At 40.0% G+C, this 27,764-nt stretch overlaps 1 protein-coding gene across 6 annotated transcripts in view; it reads left to right on the top strand.

The window, feature by feature from the left end:
• The window catches only part of vti1a.L (vesicle transport through interaction with t-SNAREs 1A L homeolog), a 178,266-nt gene that overhangs the window by 32,532 nt on the left and 117,970 nt on the right, over nt 1-27,764 (top strand). For 3 of the 6 annotated variants that reach the window (XM_018224424.2, XM_018224422.2, NM_001090849.1), the window contains exons 5-6: nt 8,162-8,182; nt 17,344-17,428. In XM_018224424.2, the coding sequence (XP_018079913.1) occupies nt 8,162-8,182; nt 17,344-17,428 (106 nt within the window). The remainder of the gene's footprint in view (nt 1-8,161; nt 8,183-17,343; nt 17,429-27,764) is intronic. The other 3 variants (XM_041568449.1, XM_018224423.2, XM_018224425.2) reach the window with 1 other exon arrangement.

Raw genomic sequence — 27,764 nt, 5'->3', positions numbered from 1 at the left:
GCCTTTATAATCCTGCTTTGTACCGGTAGAAGTTACAACTTTTTATTTGCTCATGATTTGAACATATTTGAAAACAACCCAAGGGGCCTATTTATGAAACCTCAAATTTTTCTGGTTGAATTTTTAAAGTGGAAAACTTGAATTTTTATAGATTTATTATACCCCAAAACTGCTAAAAATCCAAATCTGAAAATAATCCATCTCAAACCTGTCGAGGTCATGCAGAAGTCAAATGACAGCCTCGCTGGTTTTCGTCCGATAAATTCGAGTTGTCGCCACAAGTCGAGTTTTCGGGCATCAGTTGTACGATTCAAATTGATGCATGAATTTGTCGCTAGGTTTTTTTTAGCACTCACTTTTCCAAGAAGAATTATTGATAAATGAATTAAATTTGTTGGTGAGTAAAATAATTAAAATGTCGGACCCTCCCACTGTGAAAGTGACCAAATGTCCCAAATTAGTGGAATAGAAAGGTACTTGGACACACTGTATAAAATCCCACTCTAGTGAGCCTTTGCACTGTGCCATAACCTGCGTTTAAATAACCTATTTATATGTTCTTGAAATTTTGTGATATCAAAGTTCAAGAAAAATACATATTTTCATTTTATAAAAATTTAATAAGCATTTTTTGTTTTTTTTCTGCTTTGGTTCTCCACATCAGAAACCTGCAGGGGTCCAGTTAAGTGTTTCAGAGGCTTGTTAAATAGGAAATCAAGATCTAAACTAAATCCAGAAATGCTCGCAAAGAACTTCATTTGTGCCGATTCCCCCAATATGAAATGTAAATCACTTTTTCTCGAGCAGTAATTGCTTTTTTTTTTTTTTTTTTCTCCATCTCCCCTACCATCTGGTATATTGGTTTAGATAAACCAAAAAGGAAAGGGAACTAGAGTGCAGTCCAAAATCTCTATGCGTAGTTAAGATTTATTTTTTTTTTCAAGGGATTATCTTCAAACAAGGTAATGGGGCTGATTTATTTATATAGTGCTCTTGTACTGGAAATATCAATACGTTTTCCAGCATGAAATATGTATTGGAAAGTTTTATTGTGGCCATATACTGTATATCTCAGGACATGTAATTGACTTCAATTTTTAAACTGTATATACTTAAAATTATCTTCTAAACTATATTTACTGTTAATTTACAAAATGGAATTATGTATTTCATACAGTGTATCGATTAAAAAATTATTTACTCCTTTATTAACTTCTCTGATAAGGCAGCACTTTTTTAAATTCAGATTTACTCTATTAGCAATCAGTCAGTCTTCGCAACTACATTTTTTAATGGTTAAAAAAAACCTGATTCAAAAATATCCCGAAGTTCTATGCATTTGAGAAAACAGATGTACATTTTTTATGTAATACCCCTTTCAATCACTCTGGTGGGTTTCATAGTGTTTAGTAGAATAATGTGCAAAAAGACAACTTGTTTGAAGATAAATCTGCATTGAATTCATTTCAGTTAAAGTGAAATAGGCTTAAAAAAAATCTTTAAATTGTATAAAAGTTAATTATGCATTTAGATGTCCATTTATTAAATGTCATATTAAAGATTTTTGAATCCATGATTAAAAATCACTTATGCCATGAAATGTATTAAAAGATCTGAATAAAAAAAAAGTGCAAACGAAAAAAATGCTGAACAATGCGCTAAAAAAAAATACGAAAGTCGAATTAACTAAATAAAAAGTTCAGTAGGATCAGCACAGCTCCTGTTGACGTCTAAAGGACCAGGACTGCTTTTAATTGCCAAAGTTTTGTAGTAGAGTTCTTTTGTGGTTTTTATACTTAATAAATCTTGAATTTTTTTAAAAAAAAAACACAAATTTTTTGAGAAAAACCCCCTGAATTTTAGTAAATCAGCCCCTTAATCAAAATAAGGTGTTGATATTGCAATTGGAAAATATGGAAGCAACATATGAATGCAGGTTATTATTAAAATATCTTAATATTTTGCTTGGAAGTATTTTGCTTAGGTGCAATGGAACCCCAAATTCTGGAGCTCTGGGCAACGCATGTAGTAAGGAAGATAAAATCCTCCTCATGTTACAAGATAATGTTTTTGCTATTCTAGTCTAAAAAAAAAATCATAGTGAATCAAAGTGTTTTTCATAATAAATCAAGTGTTTCAAGTAAGTAATTTATAAAATTAGAATTTGTGATGAATGAATCAAGAATGTACTCCCAATCCAGAAAGGTAAAAAAAAAAAGGAAGAACTTGTAACTGCAACTAGGTGAAGTGATTAATAATCAAATGCTCTTGCTTTCAAAAATAAATAAATGTAGAGTCTAAAAATATAAAGTTCTAAGCGAAATCACAGACGCGAATGTTGAAGGAGAACGTTGTGAAGAACAAACAAAACTTTGCAAGCGAAAGGTACTTTATTTCTGCCGGCTAAGTTCTTTTGGTGTGAGATTTGCCTTGCTGGGCGCAAAGTACATTAGTCTCCAGCTACAGAGCCGGGGGGGGAGGGGTTGAAGTTGGTCAATTTAATTCCCCCGAGATCTGAAGAAGGCCGGTATCATCTTATATAGCCCTGGCAGAGAAGATCATTAGCAAGCTCAAATCTCTTCTACGCACGACGAGGGTTTATAGAGAAGTAAATAGACAGCCATCATAAGTTCAGAAAATTGTCTGTTCGACCTGCGATAATAGGGAAAGGGCGTTTAATAGAGTTCAGCATTTATTCGTTATCAGCATGCAGGCAGAAACCACAGGCACATTATCTCTCCCCCCCCCCCACGCTGGTTTTTTTTTTTTTTTTTTCAAATATTTCGGTTGTTTTGGGAGTCACGTGTATGCGCCTCTGAGGCCACTGCACATGCGGCGCCGCGTTTTGATTTTAGTCACAGCAGACGGCTTAGCCACAAGAGATTCTACTGGTTCAAACCAGCAGAAACCAGATTTTTTTTTTGCCCCCAAGGATACAAAGGAGCAGATTACCTCTCGCTATGAAAAAATTCTTTGTTTCTCTTAAAATATACTTCCATATTCTGTGAGAATGAAAATCCCAATAATGGCAGCCCAAATTTTTAATGACCGTTTTTGACCGGTCCTTTGGCTCGAAGTAACGTGGAAACGTTGAGGTTGTTTAATTTCCACTTCTTAAACGTTCAACGCGACCCCAGATATATCTTTTGTGAATGTTCGTGAATCCCTCTTTGATTAAAATAGCAAAAAAAGGGGGTTATTCTGCTGCTTCGCCTGGTGACAAATCCCCCCACAAGCTCACGGCCAACCATGCAGCACAAACAAGATAAAGTATTTTTTTTTGTCTGGATGTTTTTGTGAAAAGGTTGTGTTTTAAGAAGATCATTGATTGCTGTGGATCAGCTCTCCTCGCTCTCAGTTGCCAGGTTGGAGCTAAAAGCTGCAGAACAAATGGGACATATTGGCGAAATATAAATAAGGCAACGACCCAACACATTCTGTGCATTCCTGCTAATTATTCGAAAATGTATCGTCTCATACCGTTCCCATTGTGCTGAGAATAATCCAGTAGCAACAAAAAGAGCACAAAAACCTGCTTGTTCATCTGTTTGCAAGAAATTAAAACTGCCCATAATTAGTCCATTAAATTGGCCTTTTTTGATAAATCTTGACCCAACTCAATGTTCTCAGTGCCAGGGTTGGTTTGTAGAACATTATATCCACACACTTTAGCTCAATATGACAAATACCGACATTATTGTTAATATCTGAGACCAATGTGTGAATTTTCCTTTGTCCTCCTGACTCGGCCGAAATTCGCCTCAATACATCAGGTGTATTTTCTCAGGTTGACTAAAAATCACAAGGCGATGTTGTGAGAGGGATGTGGTGAATTTCTCTACGTGTAAAGGATGAGACAATTGTAGTAGAGGAAAATTTTTAGAGAATTTCCACCATTAAGAAATGATGTGTCTGGGATATTGAAATGGAGGGAGATGACATAGGTAATAAGATTAAAAAGTAGATGCCACGCTTTAATAATTTTAATTTTGAAGACATTTTTCGTGGCCAGATTTTGTACTTGTGCTCTTGGTAAATTGGCAAATATTTACAGTTCTGCACTGGAGAAATTTTACCTGCCTAAAAACATGAAAAAGTCTGTCCATGCGAAGTTCATCCACTTAAATTGTCAATCTTGTGGCAAATTTTAATTTTCAAATTTGAACTTTCGTCCTTAAGTAAATTTCCCCTCTTGTTCTTTTTTTCTCCTTTTCTGGCCCATTCCTTTTTTATTATTCAACCTTTTTACTAACTTAATCTGAAACTTCTTTCTGCCTTGTGTCTATCAACCCTTTACACTTAGGGGTTATTTCAACTTCAAATTTATCTGGTCAGTCTTTTTGGGGCAAAAATCTGGGTGTTTAAAATTATTAAAATCCAATGCTGCAAAAAGCCAAAAAAGTCCTAAAATCTGCCATCTGAGACCTGCCGATTTAGTGTATAAGTCAATGGTAGAGGTCTCTATCCTATTTGGAAGTTTCTGTGGTCTGCGTCCAACCTTTTTCTGGCTCTTTCGGGAAAAAGCCCAAAAAAATCGAGTGATTTGGGCAAAACCATGAAAAAAATTATACGATTTGGGTTTTCGCTCAATTTTATCGATTTTTATTTTTCACCCAAACTGATTAAATTGAGCTTTTTTAATAATAAGTCATGGGAGTTTGATCGTAGTTTTTTTTTTTAATTATGAGATAAATTCGGATAATAAATAACCCCTTAATCTTGAATGAAATGATACGTTTTTAGAAATCCTTCTCAATGAGTGAAATAGAGTTATATATAGAGATGAACCTATCACTGAGAAGTAAGAATGTGCAGGTGGAAGGGATAATATAATTTTAGTTCATCTTTCAACTTCACTATTTATTTTTTTCCAGCTCCTCCGGAATAATTTGCTGAAAAGGGCACAGTTAACCCAGCACAATAAGCAGCTGAATTTTGCTTCCCCCCTCCAGTCCCTAAATCCTTTCTAGGGAACTGCCGGCATCAATCCCACTGTCCCTTTAAAGTGCAGTAAAGCTGCAGTAATTTGCTTATTCGGGATGTAAATCCAAAAGAACAAAGTCCATATGGTATTGCCATTGGCTCTTATTAAGACTAACGGTTTTAGGAGAATGTGATTCTTTGGGGATAAATGTTTTCACTGAAAGAGGTTTGAATACTGCGGAAACCTGGTTTTTAATCTCAGAATCACCTGACTGTGGAATTGTAGCAAAGAACAAGGTCACTTTACTGTTGAAAAATCGGGTTATTCAGGTTCTGCCTTATTCCATAACAAGGTTTCCCTTTAGGTCACGTCCAGTTGCCTCCAACAAAGGGACGAGCCAAGTGAAATGTTTCATGGAGAAAATGACAGACCTGAGGCTGATACATCTGGGGTAACACTGGGACGTCTTTAACTCTTTCACAACCTGGAGCTTTCCCATCTACATTGCAGCAGGGGCTTGAGTTCTGCAATGTGTGTTATGTCCAAAGACCCAAAGTCCATTATTAGAGAAGAGAGACCCAGGCAAAGACTGGACAGAGAAAAATATGTAAAAAATGGGATATCTGAGAACACAAATAGTAGGGATGCATCAAATCCACTATTTTGGATTTGGTTGAACCCCCGAATCCTCCATGAAAGATTCCGTCAAAATACCGAACCAAATTCGAATCCCAATTTGCATATGCAAATAAGGGATGGGAAGGGAGAAAGAGAACCAATCGTGCAGCACGCAGTTAAAAATGTATTTACTTCCTTGTTTTGTGATGAAAAATCCCATGATTTTAGATTTAGATTCAGTTTAGCCAGGCGCAAGGATTTGGACGAATCCTGCAGAAAAAGGCCAAATACCAAACCGAATCCTGGATTCTGTGCATCCCTAACAGATAGGACATTCAACCTTGACTACTAAAGTTTAGGGGTCTATAATTTGGGGAGGGGGGGGTGCCTGGATCAGGGCATAGTTTGGGTGAGTAAAAATTCAGGGCAGCATTTGGGGCATATTGGTGACCATGGGATATTGAGGAAGGGTTGGAATGGGTAGGGGCAGTGAGAGTTACTATAACTCTCAATATGAAAGACATTTGAAAAATATTACACCGTTTAATCCTTTTACAATTAATAGTGTATGCTACCTTAGAGATTGGAGGATGGGGGTATCCCCCTCTGCACGTGCCCTGAAAAAAACAACGAAAATCTAGGCAGAAAGAGAAGCCCCTTTAAGCCTTCACTTAATATTTTGGAAATAGACCTTTAGGAATACAGGTGAATGGGAATTGACTGTCAGCAGCGAGATCAAGATGTTCTGCCTTGTTTTAGGGAGTAATACATGTATGGGACCTGTTGTCCAGAATGCTTGGGGTCCTGGGGCCAGATAAGGGATATTTCCGTAGTTTGGGCCACCATACCTTAAATCTCATTTAAACAATAAATAAATCCAATTGGTTTGTTTTACCTCCAATGAGGTTAATTATATCTCCATTGGGAGCTACTGTTTTAGTACTAGAGGGAAAACGATTATTATTGTAAACAACATCTTTTGTTAAAATGGAGTCTATTGGAAATGCCTTCCCCTAATTCAGAGCTTTCTGGATAATGGGTTTCCCATACCTGTAATACAAAACTTAATCTGTTTCTGAAATAACCCCCACTTAAGCAGCTGAGTTTAATAGGTGATATGTATCCATAGCTGGGAATGGAAAACCCTTCTAACTGAAAGTAGAGTTATCTTTTACACTGATGAACGATGAAGAGAATAAGCAAATATTCATTTTAAATGCATAGGGTACAGTTTCAATTATGACTGCTGGTCTTTCATAAGTATACAGGTATGGGATCCGTTATTTGGAAATCTCCAAATTACAGAAAGGCAGTCTCCCATAGACTCTGTTTTATCCAAATAATCGAAATATTCAAAAATTATTTCCTTTTTCTGTGTAATAATAAAACAGTCGCTTGTACTTGATCCCAACTAAGATATAATTAATCTTATTGGAAGTAAAAACAGCCTATTGGGTTTTCTAGTAGACTGTAGGTATCAAAATTATGGAAAGATCTACTATCCAGAAAACCCCAGGTCCCAAACATTCTGGATAACAGGTCCCATACATGAAATGCTTTAATAAGTCAAATTTTTTGTTTCAAAAGTGCATCATTCAGCGGTTTGTTTTTTTTTGGTTCATACTTTTTATATTTTAATAAATGACATGGCATTCGTGGTTTTAGAGAAAATTAGTTTATTTGTGGTTTCTTATGGTATAAAAAATGCACCAAATGCACTATTTTAGGATTCGGTCGAATCCTTTGTAGAAGAGTTGGCCGAATCCCAAAACAAATCCGAACCCTAATTTGTATATGTATATTCGGGAAATGAGGGGGAAAGAGAACCGGTTAAAAAAAACTTTGACTTCCTTGTTTGTGGGACAAAAAGTCACATGATTTTTTTAGATTTAATTCGGCCAGGCACTTGGATTCAGCCGAAACCTGAATCTTCGCAGAATCCCAAACCGAATCCTGGATTCGGTGCATCCCTAATGAAGATTCAAATTAGGGAGAACCCCAGGTCCCAAGCATTCTGGATAACAGGTCCCATATCTGTACAAAATATTTTTCTCTTATTATATTTATTACTTTGAGACTTCTCTGCACATATTGGACTTTCTCGTCTATAATATTAATAATAATGGGCACTTAAGAGTTATGGACCAATGATTCTAATCCGAGTTTTGAAAACTGAATGTTAGAAGCAGTAGATTTAATGGCAGCAGAGAAGGAGTTGGGTGCCGGGTGTGATTCCGTCGGATGACTTGGTGGAACAATTCCGGGGCTCGAACCTTTCTCTTTCCTTTTGTTGCACACACACTTCCACCAACCCGTTCCCTGTTGCTTGATGATCGAGTCTCAGATGTGGTTTTGAAAAGCGAATCCTGAACTCTTCCCTTTGTTTAATGTGACAGTTGGAGAAAGTGATCTTTAGTCGCTGAAGAGAAAGCAAGCCCTGCGTGTAGTCTCTGTTTAGCTCCTTTTAATGTGTTTGTCTGTGATTTTTAAATGCTAAACATGTAAACAGATACATTGTCAATGTTAATTCTGTAGCCTGTCACACAACTGATCTCTCTTCCCTGCCATTTCTCTCCTTTTTATCTTTTTCCCCCCTTTCTTCATGCTTTCGCGGCGCAGTTGATAAAATTACGTGAAGAGGTGAGTGCTTTTCTAGCTACGTCTCCCCTCCCATCCTTGTCTCGCTCTGCCTTTAAAGCTCACTATCCAAAAAGAAAATGGCCTCGTTTCATTCTGGGTTTGAAAAGAAAATAGAGGAAAAAAAAAAAAAAAGCTGAGCTGCGATTACACAAAATACATATTTCTCTCTCAAATGCTCCCTTTTTCCTCGCCAGACGAGCTCCGTTCTTCCACCCCAAAGAACCCCGAGCAACTTGTTTCACTTATTGTACGAACAGATGGAAAAAGGGATAGGAACCCGAAAGAGAGATGTATCGGAAAGTGTCGAGAGAGGTGTTTCAGATTGTTGCCTGGCAACCATTTAGCACCCGGCAACATTAACGGCCCATTGTACAGAATCTTAATGACTCCGACTCGGAGAATATTACTGATATGAATTACAGTAGGATCTGACGAGGGTCTCCTTGTATTTCGGTTAGGCTGAAAATGAAAAAAAAAATCTTCCCTTTATGAGAAATGATTGCGATTAGAATCTATTAGATAAGAAAGGGATAAAATTAATGCATTTTAATTAGGCCACGGTGTTTTTTTTTTGTCAATCTAGATTGCACAGATCACATTGGAAAGTTTGATTGGTTCGGCTGGTTTGCCAAAAGATGAGACAATCTTATAATAATTATACTAGATTGTTAATTAATAACACCAATCTTCCAATAATAGACTGACGCTTATCTGCCTTCCGCTGGGGCTCATTGTTTGCTATGGGGCCATAACAGTCCGACAGAAGCCAATCAATATGGCCAACAACAAGTAGAAGCTACTCATCACTGTGGGACAAGAGACTGATAGGTTTTATTGTTCATTTACAACATAATTAGAACATATTTGTATGCTGATGTTTTTATTAAAGGCCATATTTAATCCTTAACGTTGGGTAATGGTCAGGTATCCTCCTAGATGCCGATATTGTAATTTGCTGAGCAGCCATTGTAGCAGAACATTGTTCCTAAAAATAGGTGACCTGGAGGTTGCACTGCCTGGAATAACTGTACAGTTGCTCTATTTCTCATTAAAATGTGACACTGTTTAGCTACCAGTTGGTTATTCCAACCCCTCTTTCATTCCTTATCCGAAAATAACACCTGTACAAGTCTTGGGGAAAGCCCTGTGCACAAAGCAAACATCTAGACACCCCTACTCTAAGCCCTCTGTTGCTTTTTTGTGGAGTTGTTTCACTGATCAGAAGGGTTTTATGGATAAGGAAAGAGAGTTGGAGCAGGAGAGGGATTGAAAGACATTCTCCGATGAGGGACAACCCCTTAGTGACCAGAACCACCTAGTACACAGGATAAGCCCTCAGAGCTTAATATAAGCACATAGTGCCTGGAATTAAGACTCAGAGCCTGGGATAACCACCTAGTGCCCGAGATAAGCACATAGAGCCTGGGATAACCACCTAGTGCCCGAGATAAGCACATAGAGCCTGGGAGAACTACCCAGTGCTCGGGAGAACCACCCAGTGCTCGGGAGAACCACCCAGTGCTCGGGAGAACCACCCAGTGCTCCGGAGAACCACCCAGTGCTCCGGAGAACCACCCAGTGCTCCGGAGAACCACCCAGTGCTCCGGAGAACCACCTAGTGCCCAGGATAGGCCCAAAGAGCTTGGGAAAAGCACACAGCCTGGATTAACATTCTGGAGCCCGGGATGAACACATAGAACCTGTGATACCCACCTAGTGCCTGGGATAAGCCCATAGATCTTGGGATAAACACATTGGGGCAAATTCACTAACAATTGTAGTTTCGCCAGGCGCAACTTCGCCGCACTTCGCCACAGTTCGCCAGGCGTAGTTTCGCCAGTGCATTGCAAATTCACTAAAATCCGAAGTTGCGCACAGGGGTAGCGTAAGGTTGTGAAGTTGCGCTAGCGTTGATTCGCTAAGTAAAGCGAAGTTACGCTAGTGAAGGCTAATTTGCATAGGGCACCAAATTCAAATTTCAATGGAGGAATACGTATCAGCACTACAAATGCCTAGAAAACCTTCAATTCATCAAATAAATTTTTTATTTTGCCCTTCACATGTGCCCACTGTCTAGGTAAGTTGCCATGAGTCAGGTAATGTAGGGGGGAAGGAGGGGAGCCCCAAAAAATTTGAATTTGCATAGTTACGTCGCTAGCGAAAATTCGCCAGGCGTAAGGGTGCGAAGTAACACTAGCGAAACTACGCCAGCGTTCGTTAGTGAATGTGCGCAGTAACGAAAATGCCAAACGCTAGCGAATTAACGCTAGCGTTCGGCGCTTCGGCGCTTAGTGAATTTGCCCCATAGAGCCTGGGATAACCATCTAGTGCCTGGGATAAGCACATTGAGCTCAGGAGAACCGCCCAGTGCCCAGGAAACAACCTAGTGACTAGGATAAGCCCACAGAGCTTGGGCAAAGCACATAGAGCCTGGAATAACTTTCTAGTGCCCGGGATAAAAACACAGAGCCTGGGATAAGCACCTAGTGCCTTTACATCTAACCCAAAGAAATACATTCCATCAACTAGCTGAATAAGTGAGGGTAAAATGTCCAGGATACAGTAACTACTGTTACAAACCACATATTTCACATATTTACGTGTCACTTGATATATCTCTATCAATAAAGACAAATCATGAGGAATTTCTCAGAAGTTACTTTTTTTTTCCATATTTTTTTTTTTTTTACTTAAATCTCTCCGGCATTGGATAACATTAGATTTCTAGTTATTTCCACCAGTGACTGGCTACTCTTGGTGCATCCCGTCCCCTACACTAAGCTAAACATTGGAATTACCCATCACCCCTTGGGGTCAGTCTGCCCTTCACACAGGGTGACACTTTATAGCCCTGCCCTTGGCAGCCATTCAGCCACACTTTTATTTATATACACGCTATATAATCCAGAATGACAGATTTGGCCATTATTTGCATTTGGTTAAGATGTCTGTGTTTTGTATGTTTGACATGAAGGATCAGAACTATTTTTTTTCCTGATACAAAGCAAGAAAATGGAACAAAAAAGCCTTGGTTGGTACAGCACCAGCCTCGAGAGATAAATGTATTAAAGTTTCTCTTCAATATTATTCTGGGGAAATTGAGACCACAATTCATCCTTTAAAGTGCGGCATTATTTGCAATATGAAAGTGGTTGGAAGCAGAGGAATATCTACGTTGTCTTTTGTAACATTGATACAGCTTTCATCATATATCATCATATAGAAATAACAGGAGACAGCTCCGTGTAATCAAGAGCCAGTATTATCATTTCTAATGAGAATGGCAAAGAACAAAAGAATTCCCTAATATTTATGTTCTTCCGTTCTTGTGTGAGTCGTTACAAGCTCCCAAATGTTATTTCTGATATACTATTAATGCTCTCACCCCACCCTTGTGTTTTTATGCATTACTGGTCATATTGGTAGGAAAGAATATGTGTGTGTGTGTGTATATGTATATGTATATATATATATATGTATATATATATATATATATATATATATATATAGTCTGTAATGGACTGTTCTTTAGTACTTATGTCATACATATGTTTATGGCTGTGGACATTGGAACACCCAAGTGGTTAATAGCTCCAATGTTGGGCATCCCAACACCTGTAATCATTCCTCGCTGATTTCAAAATAACCATATGCCATGTATTTATTGCCAGGGTCAGTTGGTCTAGCCTGTACAATGGAATAGAAAAAAAAGGACCAGTTAGAGCTTGAGATGTGTCATGAAAGAAGTATTATTCTTTATTGCCCAGCAGCTCTACTAGGCCATACATTACCTACTTTGACCACCTCAGCCAAATTACTTTTCCATTGTTTCACATTTAATGGACTTTACAGATTTAACAAAGTGTTTGCTCTTTTGGTCAAAACTGGACTGTGGGTGGGACTAGGAGTCTGGCAGTCTTGTGATTTGATTGGATGTACCAGTCTTTAAAGCTTTATGGTGGATCAGAAGTTAGAACATCTAAGGTTCATACCCACTTGCAATCAGCCAGACCTTTTATTCTAATGGTCATCTTGTTTATGGAGAGTGGGCCCAAAGACAGAAGGGAAGAAAATGTCTTTTGGTCAAAACTGGAATGTGAGTGGGAATAGGAGGAGCTATCTGTCTGCTAGTCTTGTGCTTTGATTGGATGCTTCAGACTTCATAGCTTTATGGTGAATCAAGTTAGAACATCTATGGTTCATACCAACTTGCAACCAGCCTGACCGTAGCCATCTAATTTTTGATGAGTAGGCCCAGAAACAGAAAAAAAGAAGAAGAAATTATAAAAAAAAGACAAGAAGGAACAATTTAAAAACAGAGGCATTTCGCTGCTTTTTTCCATAACCGCAGATTTAGCTTTAGGATATTACCAATAAGATCAACTTTATCGATGACCAATCCGAGAATATTTACTGTCTGGGAAGATTGCCATCTAGTGCTGTAACCAATCAAAACCATAGTGTTATTCATTAAAACATGAGTTGTGGGAGGAGATTTATTGTCCTTACCTATTGCCAGCACCATTAAATATACTGTATATTACTATTACCAGTCAGTTCTCATCCAGTTTGCTGTCTGTACCAATGGGATCCGGAGCATTTTGTCAACTTTTTGATTGTGATAATTCCCCTTCCACCCGTAATTTGACGAATCAAACTCTGTATGTGATCACTACCACATCCCATCATAGAGTTTAGTCCACGGTTTTGTCTGTGTGAGGGATGTAGCAAAGGAATCTGATTTCTTGTGTAAAGTGAAACTCTTTATCTTTGTGAATTGGCAGGAATCCCCCCTTTACCCCCCAATCAGCTAATACTACGAAGATGACTCTTGTAGAGCGCAGTAAGATGCCATCGTTAGGAGGCTGAGTACATTGTGGAAAGTCTATGGTAGCTGAGTTATAGAGAGAGAGCTGCACCCTTTCATTTGTGAGATCTAGGCTGAAACCTGACAGAGGACCTTCATGGGAAGAGCTCGCTGCCGGAGCTAAATCTCAGGTGTTTCACTCTGCAAAACTTCAGCTCAGAACTCCCCGAAACCGTAGCTCAGTGTTCAGCTTCACTAGGAGATTAAATCACCTTCCTGTCTGCTGCTACAAAGTCTCTGGGGAAAAAGAGAGTGGCGATAAAACAATCCAAACTTCCACTCAAGCCCGCACTTCTTTTCCCTTGCCATTGCCTCTTTTTGTTTCTCTATAATGAAAGGCAGTCTGCCATGTGCTGACTCAAGGCAAGGCACTCGCAGGCAGTTTGAAGAGTTTTTCTTTGCAGTCCACCTCTGTAACGACCTCTGACTCCCCTGTTGTTTTTGCTCTTTGCCTTCCCTCCATGGCAATCGTACGACAATTTCACTACTGCTTTTCACGTACCCTGCTGCTCACTGCTGACCGTTTACTGGCCCAAAACTACTGGAAAATCTCCCTTTTGTCTTGTTCTAAAGAAGAAGAATGGAAACCGGTTATCTCTTTACCTTATCTTGGTCCACTTATCAGGACAAAGTCTTGCTAAAATTATTCCTGATGGATAACAATGGGCCCATAGTGGAAAATCTTTTGCTTCTTTGCATGTTAAAATTGTTATGAGCTGCAGAAAGGTTTTTTCACTGGCACTTGTGCTGGGGTCTGAGAGGGCTTCTTGCCATCTCTGCTTCTCAATACATTTTGGAATAATGAGATAAAACATTCCACTTATATATGGAATTATTTACCTTCCACCTCCACTCAGCTTCTCTGCCTATGGCCCTAGGTCAACCTTTTTTACCCATGAACCATATTCAAATATAAAGCGAGTTGGGGAGCAACACAAGCATGAAAAATGTCCCTGGAGTGCCAAATAAGTGTTGTGATTGGCTTTTTGGTAGCCCCTATGTGGACTGGCAGCCTACAAGAGGCTCTACTTGGCACTATACTTATGCAATTAAAACTTGCCTCCAAAGAATTAAAAAATAAGCACCTGATTTTAAAGGCTACTGAGAGCAACATCCAAGGGGTTGGTGAGCAACATGTTGCCCATTAGTCACTGGTTGGGGATCTAGGTGCTACAGATAAACACTGAATGTATTGATCCACACCTCCTTCTATGGGCCAATAGTTATGTTAAGCAACTTGGTCACCATGACTGTTCATGAGAGGTTTATGGAAGTGTAAGGGCACTGGTCAGGTGTTTCTGCTGCACTGTTTTGTGCTGAAACGGTTGGCACAGATCATTTGCTACAATGGATGATATTATAAGGGATGCAGTGAATCAGGATTTTTCTGCAGGATTCTTATTCGCCGAATTTTTAAAATGGTTCAGATTTGGATTGGTAATCGACCGAATCCTTCAGGAGAGATTTGGGATTTAGCTGAATCCCAAAATAGTGAATTTTATGCATTCTTAGTTATTATTATTATTATGGGTTGGGAGCTTTGATAGTTATTCAGGTTGCTGGGAGAAAATCGAGGTATTCCCATATATGACAAAGCTGGCCAATAACGTTAGTGAAACTGGCTTGATAACGGTGTCTGTGCCCTGATGGTTGGGTTCTACCTGGAAATGGCAACATGGCCATGTCCTACGGGGTTTCAGTCATTTCTCCATCGTGCATGTCGCCTGTGGAATAAGCAACTTCTTCTGAACCCTATCTTTGTAGAGACAAACTATTGAACGGGATCACCTAATTATTTGACCTAGAAGGAGTCATTGGAAACATCCCAACTTTCTATTGAACTTGGCTTCATGAAAGCACATGGGACTTCCACACATGTCCATCCTTCTTCTCACAGTCCGTGACCTTTGATTGTGGCCTTCACAAATAAAAGTGTGAAATGCTCCCTAAAACAGGAGTTTTTTTTGAGACCAACCACCAAGGGCTGTCTTAAATTACAAGAAGCCATGTTTCTGCATTCAAAGAGAGGCATAATCCGGCTCTGCACCAAATCTTTGCATCTGCTATTGGAAGGAATGGAATATAAAATGGAACGACAAACTCGTCCTCGTGAAGACCATCGGTTATTGAGTATTGCACTAATTGAAGTTCATTAATACGTTAAGCAGCGAGTATTTGAGGGCACAGTGATATAATTCACTCTTGGAATGACTTTCTCTTCCCGACGTCTCTCCGATCTCTCTTCCTTTTCTCTTTTTTGTTGTGTTTCGGTCTCAGCCAATCTTCCCGTGCATTGGGCGAGTGAAGTAATTATTGTGGCCCGTTCTAGCAATTTCCCTGACCTTCACCGTGGGTCTTATCTGTGCTGATCTAAATGCATTGTTTTAATGATTTTCTCCAGTCTCCCCAGCCAACACACACACATAGACACACACAGAAGAAAATCAAGGCAAGCTTTGATGTGGCTTTAACTGCATTCCTGGCCTGGCCTCCATCTCAGAGATGTGTCACCTATGCCAGAAGGGAATAGAAAAATCACGTTTTGAATGGTAATGATAACATACTAATCACTTCCTCGCTTTGAAGATAGAAGCGAGATATTCTGGCAGCCTTTCTTGGTTTGTGGAGCTGCAAGGCAGCGGTCTAGGTGTATTAGCTTAAGTGCGCGTGTCAATACAGCTCGCTTCTCTGCCATCCGCAGGGGCTCATTAGCGCTCGCTAGCTGCTTCCACCAGGCAGCCACTCACATTAAACGCGCAACACCTCCTTTTTCATCAGCGTCATTAGAATTATTGTTATTATTTATTAGAAAGCAGTTGCCTTTCTTCCTTTTCATTCCCATTGAAATGGCATTGGAGACGCAGCGACAAATACCAAATTGAAATGAACCTCTTACGGAGGCTAATTTTACGGGCCCTGCCGTCGTATAACACCTTCATATTTGCGCTCTTTAATTTTTTTTTCCGCCTAAAAAGGGGGGAATAAATACTAATAAGCGAAAACCCTCGTCATGGAGATTGCCCAATGATTATTGACTGATTATTATTAGCAATAAAAGGCAGCACATCTTATATCAGGGGCAAAATGCATGTTTATTTTATTATAGACTATATGACAGCACCTTGTCTTCTCCCAGAGCTCCATGCTCTTTAGAAATAACATAATCTGGCTGAAATAATGCTATTAAGACATATATTAGTTTAAAGGGGTTGTTCACCTTTAAATTAACCGTTAGTATGACGTAGAGAGGGATATTCTGAGACAATTTGCAATTGGTTTTCATTTTTTTATTATTTGTGGTTATTTAGCTTTTTATTCAGCAGCTCTTCAGTTTGCAGTTTCAGCCATCTGGTTGCTAAGGTCCAAATTACCCTAGCAACTGCATTGATTTGAATAAGAGACTGGAATATGAATAGGAGAGGCCTGAATAGAAAGATGAGGAATAGAAAGTAGAAATAAAAATACATTTGTAGCCTTACAGAGCATTTGTTTTTTAGATGGGGTCAATCACCCCCCCCCCCCCATTTTAAATCTGGAAGGAGTTAGAAGAGCAAATAATGCAAAAATTATAAAAAAATAATAATGAGGACCAGCTGAAAATTGCTTAGAATTGGCCATTCTAGAACATAAAAGTTGACGTAAAGGTGAAGCACCACTTTAAATATACATCATACTAACAATTCATTTAAAGGTGAACAACTACATTTATCTGTCTATCTATTTTATCTCATTTGTATAAGAAGCTTGAGCAGCTGACAATATTGGTGACATTTGTATTGTAGTGACAGTAAATATATGTTTGTATTATTGACATTCCATGCAGTTTTTCATTTGCATACAGTAGAATTCGTGTGCCCCCCTAAAGCTCATCCGTTCCCTGTTGTTGCCGATAGATTCCTTCTGCCGCTTTCATTCCTCGCCCCGTTCACGGCTGATGAGTCTGTGGGAATTAAAGCCGTACCCTTGCTGGTTTCAGGCCTAATTATGAAATATTGGGGGGCTTATGCTGCTGCCGCCACTGAGCGCTTTCATGTCTATAAAGCCCCTTTGCATGTAAAATAAATCCCGCCAAAGGGTTTCATTTCTACCTCTGCCGCCATATGTATTGATCAGACGCTCTCCCGCCTGCGGGGGGAGCATGTAGTGGCCGCACACTTAAAAGGCCCCACCGTCTTCCCGTATTTTAAACGAGGGCACCCTAATTGATTAATTAAAAAGGTACATTTGCCGGCCACCACCTGACATCCTCTTTTGATCCCTTTAAAACGCTGTTTTATTTTCGGTCTCTTTGCAGAGGGCACATCTGTTGGATAACACCGAGAGGCTGGAAAGGTCATCGAGGAGGCTAGAAGCCGGCTACCAAGTGGCGGTGGAGACGGGTAAGCTTTGTGCCAGCGAGCAGCAAATTGTCTTGCTTATGCACAGCAGTCTACACAACACATGACATTTCAGGCACACTTCAAAGGTGGCGCAGAGACAGCAGCCTGAGATGTGCTTTACATATTGGGAAGACAATTGGGAGCTTATTTGTGCACAGGCTTCTTCTCTCCCTTTTTCAGTTAAAAGCCGTGACATCTCCTGCAAACACTTCCCAAGGTTTCAACCAAAAAATAAACAAAAAAACACACACACACACAAAAAAAAGCATTCGGCTGAAAGGAGCTGCAAGATTTTATTCAAATTCCGCGTTTGTCTTAATATTCAGAAACATACGGCAGAGCCTCAGTCTTTGCTGTTGGAAAGGTCTGGCTTTTTACTGCCTCTCTTTATGACAATAATACAAGGGTAAATGGGATCCATTATCCATAAAGATCCAAATTACAGAATAGCTGCCTCCCATAGACTCCATTTTATCAAATTAATCCAAATGTTTAAAAACGATTTCCTTTTTTCTGTGTAATAATAAAACAGTCCCTTGTACTTGATCCCAACTAAGATATAATGAATCCTTATTGGAAGCAAAAAAATATTGGATTTATTTAATGTTTATATGATTTTTTAGTAGACTTAAGGTATGAAGATCCAAATTACGGAAAGATCCGTTATCCGAAAACCCCAGGTCCCGAGCATTCTGGATAACAGGTCCCATACCTGTACAGCATTCTCGATGCTGAGTTAGTATCGCACATTCACACATCATTATATCACGTTTCTAATATTCCTGCACATCTTCTCTACTTGCCTATGGTTAATTAAGTGTATTTTATGCGCAGGGTACAATATGTGTTGTCTGGTCCATGTACAACCACTTGTATATTATTATTATTATTATTATTGGTACAAGCTCCCCACCCTATTGTAATGTTTCAAGGATCCAACATCAGCAAATATTATATTGATACAGTTTTCCTTGACTATTGGGTTCTTCTTCAGTTCTGTCCCAAAGGGAATTATTTGGATTGTGCAACGTGTACTTGGTACAGGTATAAAATCCCTTATGCGTTAACCCACTATCCAGAAAGCTCTGAATTACGGAAGGGCCGTCCCGCCTGGACTCCATTTTATCCAAATAATCCAAGTTTGTAAAAATAATTTTCTTTTTTTCTCTGTAATAATAAAACAGTACCTTGTACTTGATCCCAACTAATATATAATTAAACTGGTAGTTCTCCTTTGAGTTAACCTTTAGTGTGCTCTAAAAGCAACTTTTCAATTGGCCGTCATTATTTATTTTTTGATAGTTTTTGAATTTTTTTCTTCTGACTCTTTCCAGCTTTCAAAAGGGGTCACTGACCCCATCTAAAAACAAATGCACTGTAAAGCTACAAAGGTATTGTTATTGCTACTTTTTTGACTCACCGTTCTATTCAGGCCTCTCCTATTCATATTCCAGTCTCTTATTCAAATCAGTGCATGGTACTAGGGGAATTTGGACCCTAGCAACCTCACTGCTGAAATTGCAAACTGGAGAGCTGCTGAATAAAAAGCTAAATAATTCAAAACCTACAAATAATAAAAAATGAAAACCAATTGCAAATTGTCTCAGACTTTCACTCTTTGCATCATATTTAGACCAATTGAAAATTTGCTTAGAATTAGCCATTCTTAACATTCTAAAAGTGAACTGGAAAATGAACCAAACCTTTAATAATATTCCTGCATATGTAACTAATCGCTGGTATTTTTGCCAAAATAAAATATGACTTTGTTTGATAATAGTGGTACAGTAGAACAACAATAGAGTACAGTTCTACCCTTTAATCTGTCCATAAATGATGGAATGGTGGGCACAGCTTTAGAATAAAATCTTAAGGTGTCGGCTTATATCTGGTGTTGAATGATTCAGAGCTCAGAGAGGTTCCACTTTTTTTGGTCCAAGAAGAAGAATAATGCTGTTGGCCAACGGACCAATCATGATTTACTATTGATCTGGCGATTGATTTCATAGCGTTAATTAAAATGTGGGCTTCATCTTTAAGGGGGGTGGTCACTGCTATAAAATAGTGGCAGTTTAGTGAATTAGTTTCATAATTTTTTCGGACAGTTTTTGTTTAGTAGTTTATTGGTCTCTGCAATACGTTTCTCCTTCCACAACTGGCTGCACCATATCATTGAACAGTTTTGTATTTGTGTTAATTTGGGGAATTCACTGGGTCTAACAATTGTCAGTCTGGGACTCACAAAATGAGTGAGTTCTTGGCAGCTGGCAAAAAATGTTTGTTTGAGAGCACACTAATGATAACATTAACCATCTTAATCTAAAAAAAAATACTTTGCAGATGGTTTATTAAAGATTTGCAATATTTAGCACCATGAGTACTGCACGGGGTCGGGTACCTGCTGGAATACCCCCAAAAAAGTTGGGTTTCAGGTCAAAGGTCCCAGATTACATGGCCATACAGCAGTCCACGGGGAACCTGGCTGGGTACCCAACAATGGTGTCAACTTGAGGTCCAAAGTGACATCACTTCCTGTTTCGCGTGTCTCCGGGTCAGAAGGTAACTTGGCCTATTGCGGGTCGGTAACAGATCAGTAGGGGAAATTCTGGGTAGCGGATATGGGTCTGATACGGGTATAAGATAATGGGCCCACAAAGGACTCTACAGTGACAGCATTTATTGTATGGAGATGACTTTATTTGATTTCAAAATATTATCCATCATTTATTGATTACATTGATCCAGTCTTCATCTTGTTTGAAACAAAAAAAGCTTTAATGCATTTACAAAAAGCTTCTTACAACTTCTCTTGCCATTTGCAGCAGAAGCATCACTAACCTCTTGCCTCCAGGGGGGCAATTATCAAATGGCCACAATTTTCTCAGGGCACAATCGCTCTCAGTGCCAGAAATACAACTCAGAGTGGGCAACTTTATTCCCTGAAATAATCCAGGGCCACTTATGCAAATAGACATTCTGTACATGACAAGGATAGAAGTCTCAGGGTCGCTTCCAGCAAGGTTGAGGTTGGAGGTTGGTGTTTAATAAGGCTTCTGTAAGCCAATCAAGTTCCCCCTTGATATGTGTGTGATTTGTACAACTTCATCTGATTCTCAAACCCCCTTAATCATAGGCTTAAGGGAGTTTTTCCCAAAACGCGATGTGGATCCACCAACTGGTGGCAATAAATGCTCTTTTTTTAATTTTACCCGGAGTGCCGCCTAATCTTTTTTGAATTGCTGTTTATAATTTGTCGTTTCATTTTTCTCGAGCATGAAAACTTCCAAATCGTACAGACTTCGTAGATGGAAAAATTCAAGAACCGAATCCTTGATTTGGTGCAACCCTACTGAAAACTCAAACTCATCAAGTTTTCGTCGAAAAATTGCTCAAATTGATCAAGTTTTTAGACAAAACCCTCAGAAAAAAACTTCGACATCATGAAGGCTATTAAAGGGGTTGATCACTTTGCATTAACTTTTTAATATGATGTAGAGAGGGATATTCTGAGTCAATTTGTAATTGGTTTTCAATTTTTTATTATTTGTGGTTTTGAACTTACTTAGTTTTTTATTCAGGAGCTCTCCAGTTTGTAATTTCAAACATCTGGTTGCTAGGGCCCAAATTCCCCTAGCAACCATGCATTCATGTGAATAAGAGACTGGAATATGAATAGGAGAAGCCTGAATAGAAAGATGAGGAATAAAAAGTAACAATAACAATACATTTGTAGCCTTACAGAGCATTTGTTTTTAGATGGGGTCAGTGACCCATTTGAAAGCTGGAAAGAGTCAGAAGATGAAGGCATTAGGGATGCACCGAATCCACTATTTTGGATTCGGCCGAACCCCCGAATCCTTTGCGAAAGATTTGGCAGAATACTAATCCGAATCCTAATTTACATATGCAAATTAGGGGTGGGAAGGGGAAAAAATGTACTTCCTTGTTTTGTGACAAAAAGTCATGTGATTTCCCTCTCTGTCTCTAATTTGCATATGCAAGTTAGGATTCGGATTCAGTTGGCCGGGCAGAAGAACTTGCCGAATCCGAATCCTTCTGAAAAAGGCCGAATCCTGGATTCAGTGCATCCCTAAAAGGCATATTATTTAAAAACGAATGAAGACTAACAGGAAAGTTGCTTAGAAAAAGCTGTTCAATAACATAATTAAAGTTAACTCAAAGGTGAGGTACAAAAGAGCTTACATGCCAGTATCCCATGTTCTCCCTCAAAATGGGGCGCACCTCCCACCACTGCAGGCACCTCCGCATACTGGTCTCCAGTCAGTCAAAACATTCACTCCAAAAAAATTGATTAGGGAGGATGTCCCGCCAGCCGTAGTTTAAAAAATTAAAGCTTTATTCCAGGCTACAATAAAAACAATGAACAGGAGTTGTACTTCCCTTCCTATGACATGTGTGGTCACCTGACGCGTTTCATGCCTCATTCTGGCACTTCAACAGAGGTAACTCAAAGGTGAACTTCCCCTTTAACCTCTTGCAACGGTCTTCCCTTTCTATGACGTGTGGTCACCTGACGCATTTCATGCCTCGTTCTGACACTTCACCAGAGGTAACTCAAAGGTGAACCTCCCCTTTAACCTCTTGCAACGGTCTTCCCTTCCTGTGACGTGTGGTCACCTGATGCATTTCATGCCTTGTTCTGGCACTTCCTCAGAGGTAACTCAAAGGTGAACCTCCCCTTTAACCTCTTGCAACGGTCTTCCCTTTCTATGACGTGTGGTCACCTGACGCATTTCATGCCTAGTTCTGACACTTCACCAGAGGTAACTCAAAGGTGAACCTCCCCTTTAACCCCTTCAAATGGTTTACGGACCTCCGCCATTGACTCCTACATGACCTGATTCGAGCTATTTCCAGGTCTCAAAAACATTTTGATTTTTTAAAAAAATTTGGAAAAATCCTAGTTTTTTTTTTTAACCTGAAAATTGGATTTTTGACCAAAAAAAAAAAAATAACCCGGTAAACGCAAATTTTAGTGGAAAACACAACTCAGCCCTTAATAAATCTTTGGTTTTTACTGATTTTATATTTTGGACTTTCTTGAGCAACTTTCTGCATTATATGAACGCATCTCCCCACTGTCCCCCCAAATATTGTTTCTCCATCTTTGCACAAAAGGAATGGGCACCTGGACATGTCGTTATACAAATATATTTTCCATCCCACACGGGGGAATTTTTCTGACAATCAGAGATAATTCGAATAAAGGAGCTCGGGAATCCCGACTGGACTCAAGTGAAGGGAAATGTCTCTGCAACTCCAGTACTTTCCATAACAAGAGCTCGGCCGTGTGATTCCCCTCCGCCCAGTTTGGAGTTAAAAGTATCCGATTCACTCTCCCTTTATTTCTTGTCTAACTTTGAATCCAGTTTTCAAAGATGGCCTTCGAGGTTTCCTCCCATCACACCGACATCAGAAGTAACAGGAGGAGAGAGAGAACATTCCGGGCCGATTCCGCTAGAAAACGACATCAGACAGGGAACAGCATGGTCGGCTTCTGATTTCAAAGGTTGGTGGGATGGGAGGAAAAAGAAATTCTGAGCTGGAAATTCTAAGTGAGAAGGATGAGAAAAATATTTATCTCCCCGCTGAGTCGGACCGGGCGGTGCTTGTGAGGGGGATTCATGAGCCGGAGACTCCGGTGCAGAGAGACGGCCATTTCTAGAATTAACAGAACAAACTCGTCTGCGGTTCTTCCAGGCGAGAGCGTTACGCCAAATCACTCGCACATTCCCGGATCAGCGTCTCGGGCTCCTGTCCAATCCCTGCAGCTGTTTAACGATCCGTTCACATGTGTCACTTTCCTTCGTCACAGTAAACGTTACCGGCTCGTCTAAATATGAATATTTCACTTTCTCCGATTTTTATTTATTTGTTTTGGGATTTGAATTTTGTGGTTGACTAGAGAGTCACTCGCACCCGCTGCTATAACTGTGGGTAGGGTTGCCAATTTTTTTTTCCGGTTTTGGGGGGGGGGGGCGGGTACAAAAAGGGGCGTTGTGTGATGTCAAATGGGCGGGGTTGTGACACAAAGGGGCAGGGCCACGGCACGGCCAGGACAAAAACCGAAGGACAAGCTTATTTACAGGGGATTGGGGGCGGGCCGAGGGGGTCTTTTTAAGGGTATTACAAATTTATCGGCAGCTACATTGCCGGTAAATTTGTAATACTGGCCCCGGCCTTGGCAGGTGTTTTACCGGCTAGGCCAGTAACATACCGGCCGGGTGGCAACACTAACTGTGGGGCTGGTCCCTTAATAGGACTTGAGGGACAAACTGGGGGTGCAAAGTCCCAAGGCCACTAAGGGGAGAATGGCTCGTTGCTGTACTAGATATTCCTACATACCCAGCCCAGTGGTTACAGAGAGTAAATACCTGTTTGCTGCCTTAATGGGGTGCTTCACCCTTAAGTTATTTCTTATATGTAACTATTAGCCTTTAATTTTTTTTTTTTATAGTTTTTGAATTATTTGCCTTCTTCTGACTCTTTCCAGCTTTTAAATTGGGGGGTCACTGACCCCATCTAAAAAACAAATGCTCTGTAAGGCTACAAATGTATTGTTATTGTTACTTTTTATTCCTCATCTTTGTACTCGGGCCTCTCCTACTCATATAACAGTCCCTTATTCAAATCAGTGAATGGTTGCTAGTTTGGTCCCTAGCAATCAGCTTGGTCAAATTGCAAACCAGAGCTGAATAAAAATCTAAATAACTCAAATAATAAAAAAAACTATTCCAAATTCCCCTGTACTGAGCACAATTCAGCAGGAACAGTCCCCTAAGTTTGCTCATAATCTATACAGAGAGATCCCATAAAACTATGGCAGTATAGGTATTCCCCTGTACTAAGCACAATTCAGCAGGAACAGTCCCCTAAGTTTGCTCATAGTCTGTACAGAGAGATCCCATAAAACTATGGCAGCATAGGTATTCCCTGTACTAAGCACAATTCAGCAGGAACAGTCCCCTAAGTTTGCTCATAGTCTGTACAGAGAGATCCCATAAAACTATGGCAGCATAGGTATTCCCTGTACTAAGCACAATTCAGCAGGAACAGCCCCCTAAGTTTGCTCATAGTCTGTACAGAGAGATCCCATAAAACTATGGTACATAGGTATTCCCTGTACTAAGCACAATTCAGCAGGAACAGCCCCCTAAGTTTGCTCATAGTCTGTACAGAGAGATCCCTTAAAACTATGGCAGCATAGGTATTCCCCTGTACTAAGCACAATTCAGCAGGAACAGTCCCTAAGTTTGCTCATAGTCTGTACAGAGAGATCCCATAAAACTATGGTACATAGGTATTCCCTGTACTCAGGGCCGCCATCAGGGGGGGACAGGGGGGACAAGCGTACCGGGCCCGGGCATGAAGGGGGGCCCGGCAGCGCTGCATTTTTTTGAAGATCCGGGCCCCCCTTACGAGCGCCCGAGCCGTACGTCTTGCCTCTTCAGTGCCGAATGCGGAAGTGCCGAAAAGCCGAAGCCGATGCGACGAAAAGACCCGAAGTCACGGAAAAAGCCGAAGTCCCGAAGTCACGAAGCGCCGAAAAGACCCGAAGTCACGAAAACAGCCGAAGCCGAAGTCCTGAAGCAGCGCAAAGACCCGAAGTCACGAAAACAGCCGAAGCCGAAGTCCTGAAGCGGTGAAAAGACCCGAAGTCACGAAAGGAGGCGAAGTTGAAGTACTGAAGCCATGAGTTCAATTCTACTGAACACCAGTTTGTGTTTTTTTTTTTTTTTAATCCCCTGGCCACCAATGTATTATTTTAATATTCTATAGGCCCCTGCCACCAATCTTTTTTTTAAAACTTTTGTTTTTGGGGCCCCAAATTTTTTTTTAACTCGTAAGGGGCCCCTTGCCACCATTGTTTTTTTTAGGGTTTTTTTTTTTAAAAAAAAAAAAATAATTTTCTTTTTGGTGGCCCCAAATTTTTTTAACTTGTAAGGGGGCCCCTGCCACCAGTTTTTTTTTTTTTTCAAAAAAAAATGATTTTTTTTTAAAATTTTTTTTGGGGCCCCAATTTGTTTTTAACTTGTAAGGGGGCCCCTGCCACCATTTTTTTTTTTTTCAAAAAAATTTTTTTTTCTCCAAATTTTTTTTTTGGGGCCCCAATTTGTTTTTAACTTATAAAGGGGGCCCCTGCCGCCAATGTTTTTTTTTTTTTTTCAAAAAAAAATTTATTTTTTTTCAAATTTTTTTTTGGGGCCCCAATTTGTTTTTAACTTATAAGGGGGCCCCTGCCGCCAATGTTTTTTTTTTTTTTTTTCAAAAAAAAATTAATTTTTTTTCAAATTTTTTTTTGGGGCCCCAATTTGTTTTTAACTTAGAAGGGGGCCCCTGCCACCAATGTTTGTTTATTTTTTAGTTTTTTATACATTTTTTTTTGTTGGGGCCCCAAGTTTTTTTTAACAGGGGGCCCCTGCCACCAATGTTTTTAAAAAAAAAAAAATTTTAATTTTTTTTTTTTGGGGCCCCAATTTTTTTTATAAGGGGGCCCTGACCATCAATAGCTTTTTACAACTTGTGTGGGGGGGGGGTTACTTTTTTAGCGCTGATGTCTGTGTGGTCTTTTAACTGCGATGTGGGCGGGATATGGGGCGGAGCTTGGTCGTCAGTGTGGGCGGGGCCCAGGGGGCCCCAAAAATTTTGTTGTACGGGGCCCCGTGATTTCTAATGGCGGCCCTGCCTGTACTAAGCACAATTCAGCAGGAACAGTCCCTAAGTTTGCTCATAGTTTGTACAGAGAGATCCCATAAAACTATGGCAGTAAAGGTATCCCCTGTACTAAGCACAATTCAGCAGGAACAGTCCCTAAGTTTGCTCATAGTCTGTACAGAGAGATCCCATAAAACTATGGCACATAGGTATTCCCTGTACTAAGCACAATTCAGCAGGAACAGCCCCTAAGTTTGCTTATAGTCTGTACAGAGAGATCCCATAAAACTATGGCAGCATAGGTATTCCCTGTACTAAGCACAATTCAGCAGGAACAGTCCCCTAAGTTTGCTCATAGTCTGTACAGAGAGATCCCATAAAACTATGGCAGCATAGGTATTCCCCTGTACTAAGCACAATTCAGCAGGAACAGTCCCTAAGTTTGCTCATAGTCTGTACAGAGAGATCCCATAAAACTATGGCACATAGGTATTCCCTGTACTAAGCACAATTCAGCAGGAACAGTCCCTAAGTTTGCTCATAGTCTGTACAGAAAAATCCCATAAAACTATGGCAGCATAGGTATTCCCTGTACTAAGCACAATTCAGCAGGAACAGTCCCCTAAGTTTGCTCATAGTCTGTACAGAGAGATCCCATAAAACTATGGTACATAGGTATTCCCTGTACTAAGCACAATTCAGCAGGAACAGTCCCCTAAGTTTGCTCATAGTCGGTGCAGAGATCACATGTAGTTACAATGTAAGTGGGAAACAGAAGCACAAGGTTCAATTGAGAAACACTAAGTGGGCTCATGTGTGTCACTATAGTTACATGTCAGTAAGTACAGAAACTCCCTGTTAACTGTCAGCTCTGTCCCGTAGTGAAAGGAAAAAATATCGGTATCAGTATAGATTATTGATAAATCTCTACATTGTTTCATTCATTGGACTAATTCTCAAGCCACTGTAAATGAACAATCCTGCACACGACTGGTTAACAACGCACCCCCGTTTGGCATCTCTCTGTAGCTCTCTCTGAGTCGGAGTCGGTCGCCCGTATGTTCCTGCCTGTGGTCTTGTTCTTCTCTTAAACACCGGGAAGTCATGATGGGGATATTAACAGGACTGGGAATATAAGAAGAAATGTATATTAAAGATCAGATTCAATCAGGATCAGGCCCAGGATTTCTTTCCTATGTCTTAATCCATTTAATCTGTCTGAAATGTGGATAATTTCAAGGAGACGGGTTAATAGCAGCTTGTCAAACACTGGGCTCTCCATTTGCTGATGGAACACAGATACAGCAACTCGACAGTTGGGGGATAATAAGAGGGGGTCATTCAGCTGCAGCCCCTCACGTAGAGTTGCTGAAACGTAGTCATTGTAAATGATTATCCCCGTCATTGGATGATTTCAGAGCAATGTCTAAAATATTCCTGTTTGAGATGAGCCGGTTATGAGTTAGTGGCCAATATCGGCATGAAATGCGACAACCAGTAGAACATTCATAGTGACCACTCCACTTGATACTCATTCCTTGTCATTGTTTATAATCTTTGGCTTTTCACCTCTTTCCTTCTGGAATTCCTCAATGTAGCCCCTTTTCTACCCTTTTAGGCTGTGATCCACAAGATGTGAAACTGGAGGCTCCCCAATCCA

This window comes from Xenopus laevis, chromosome 7L (genome assembly GCF_017654675.1).
Source record: "Xenopus laevis strain J_2021 chromosome 7L, Xenopus_laevis_v10.1, whole genome shotgun sequence".
Taxonomy (NCBI): domain Eukaryota; kingdom Metazoa; phylum Chordata; class Amphibia; order Anura; family Pipidae; genus Xenopus; species Xenopus laevis.
The sequence above is the reverse complement of the archived record's forward strand: the minus strand, read 5'-3'. Positions and strand labels throughout refer to the sequence as shown.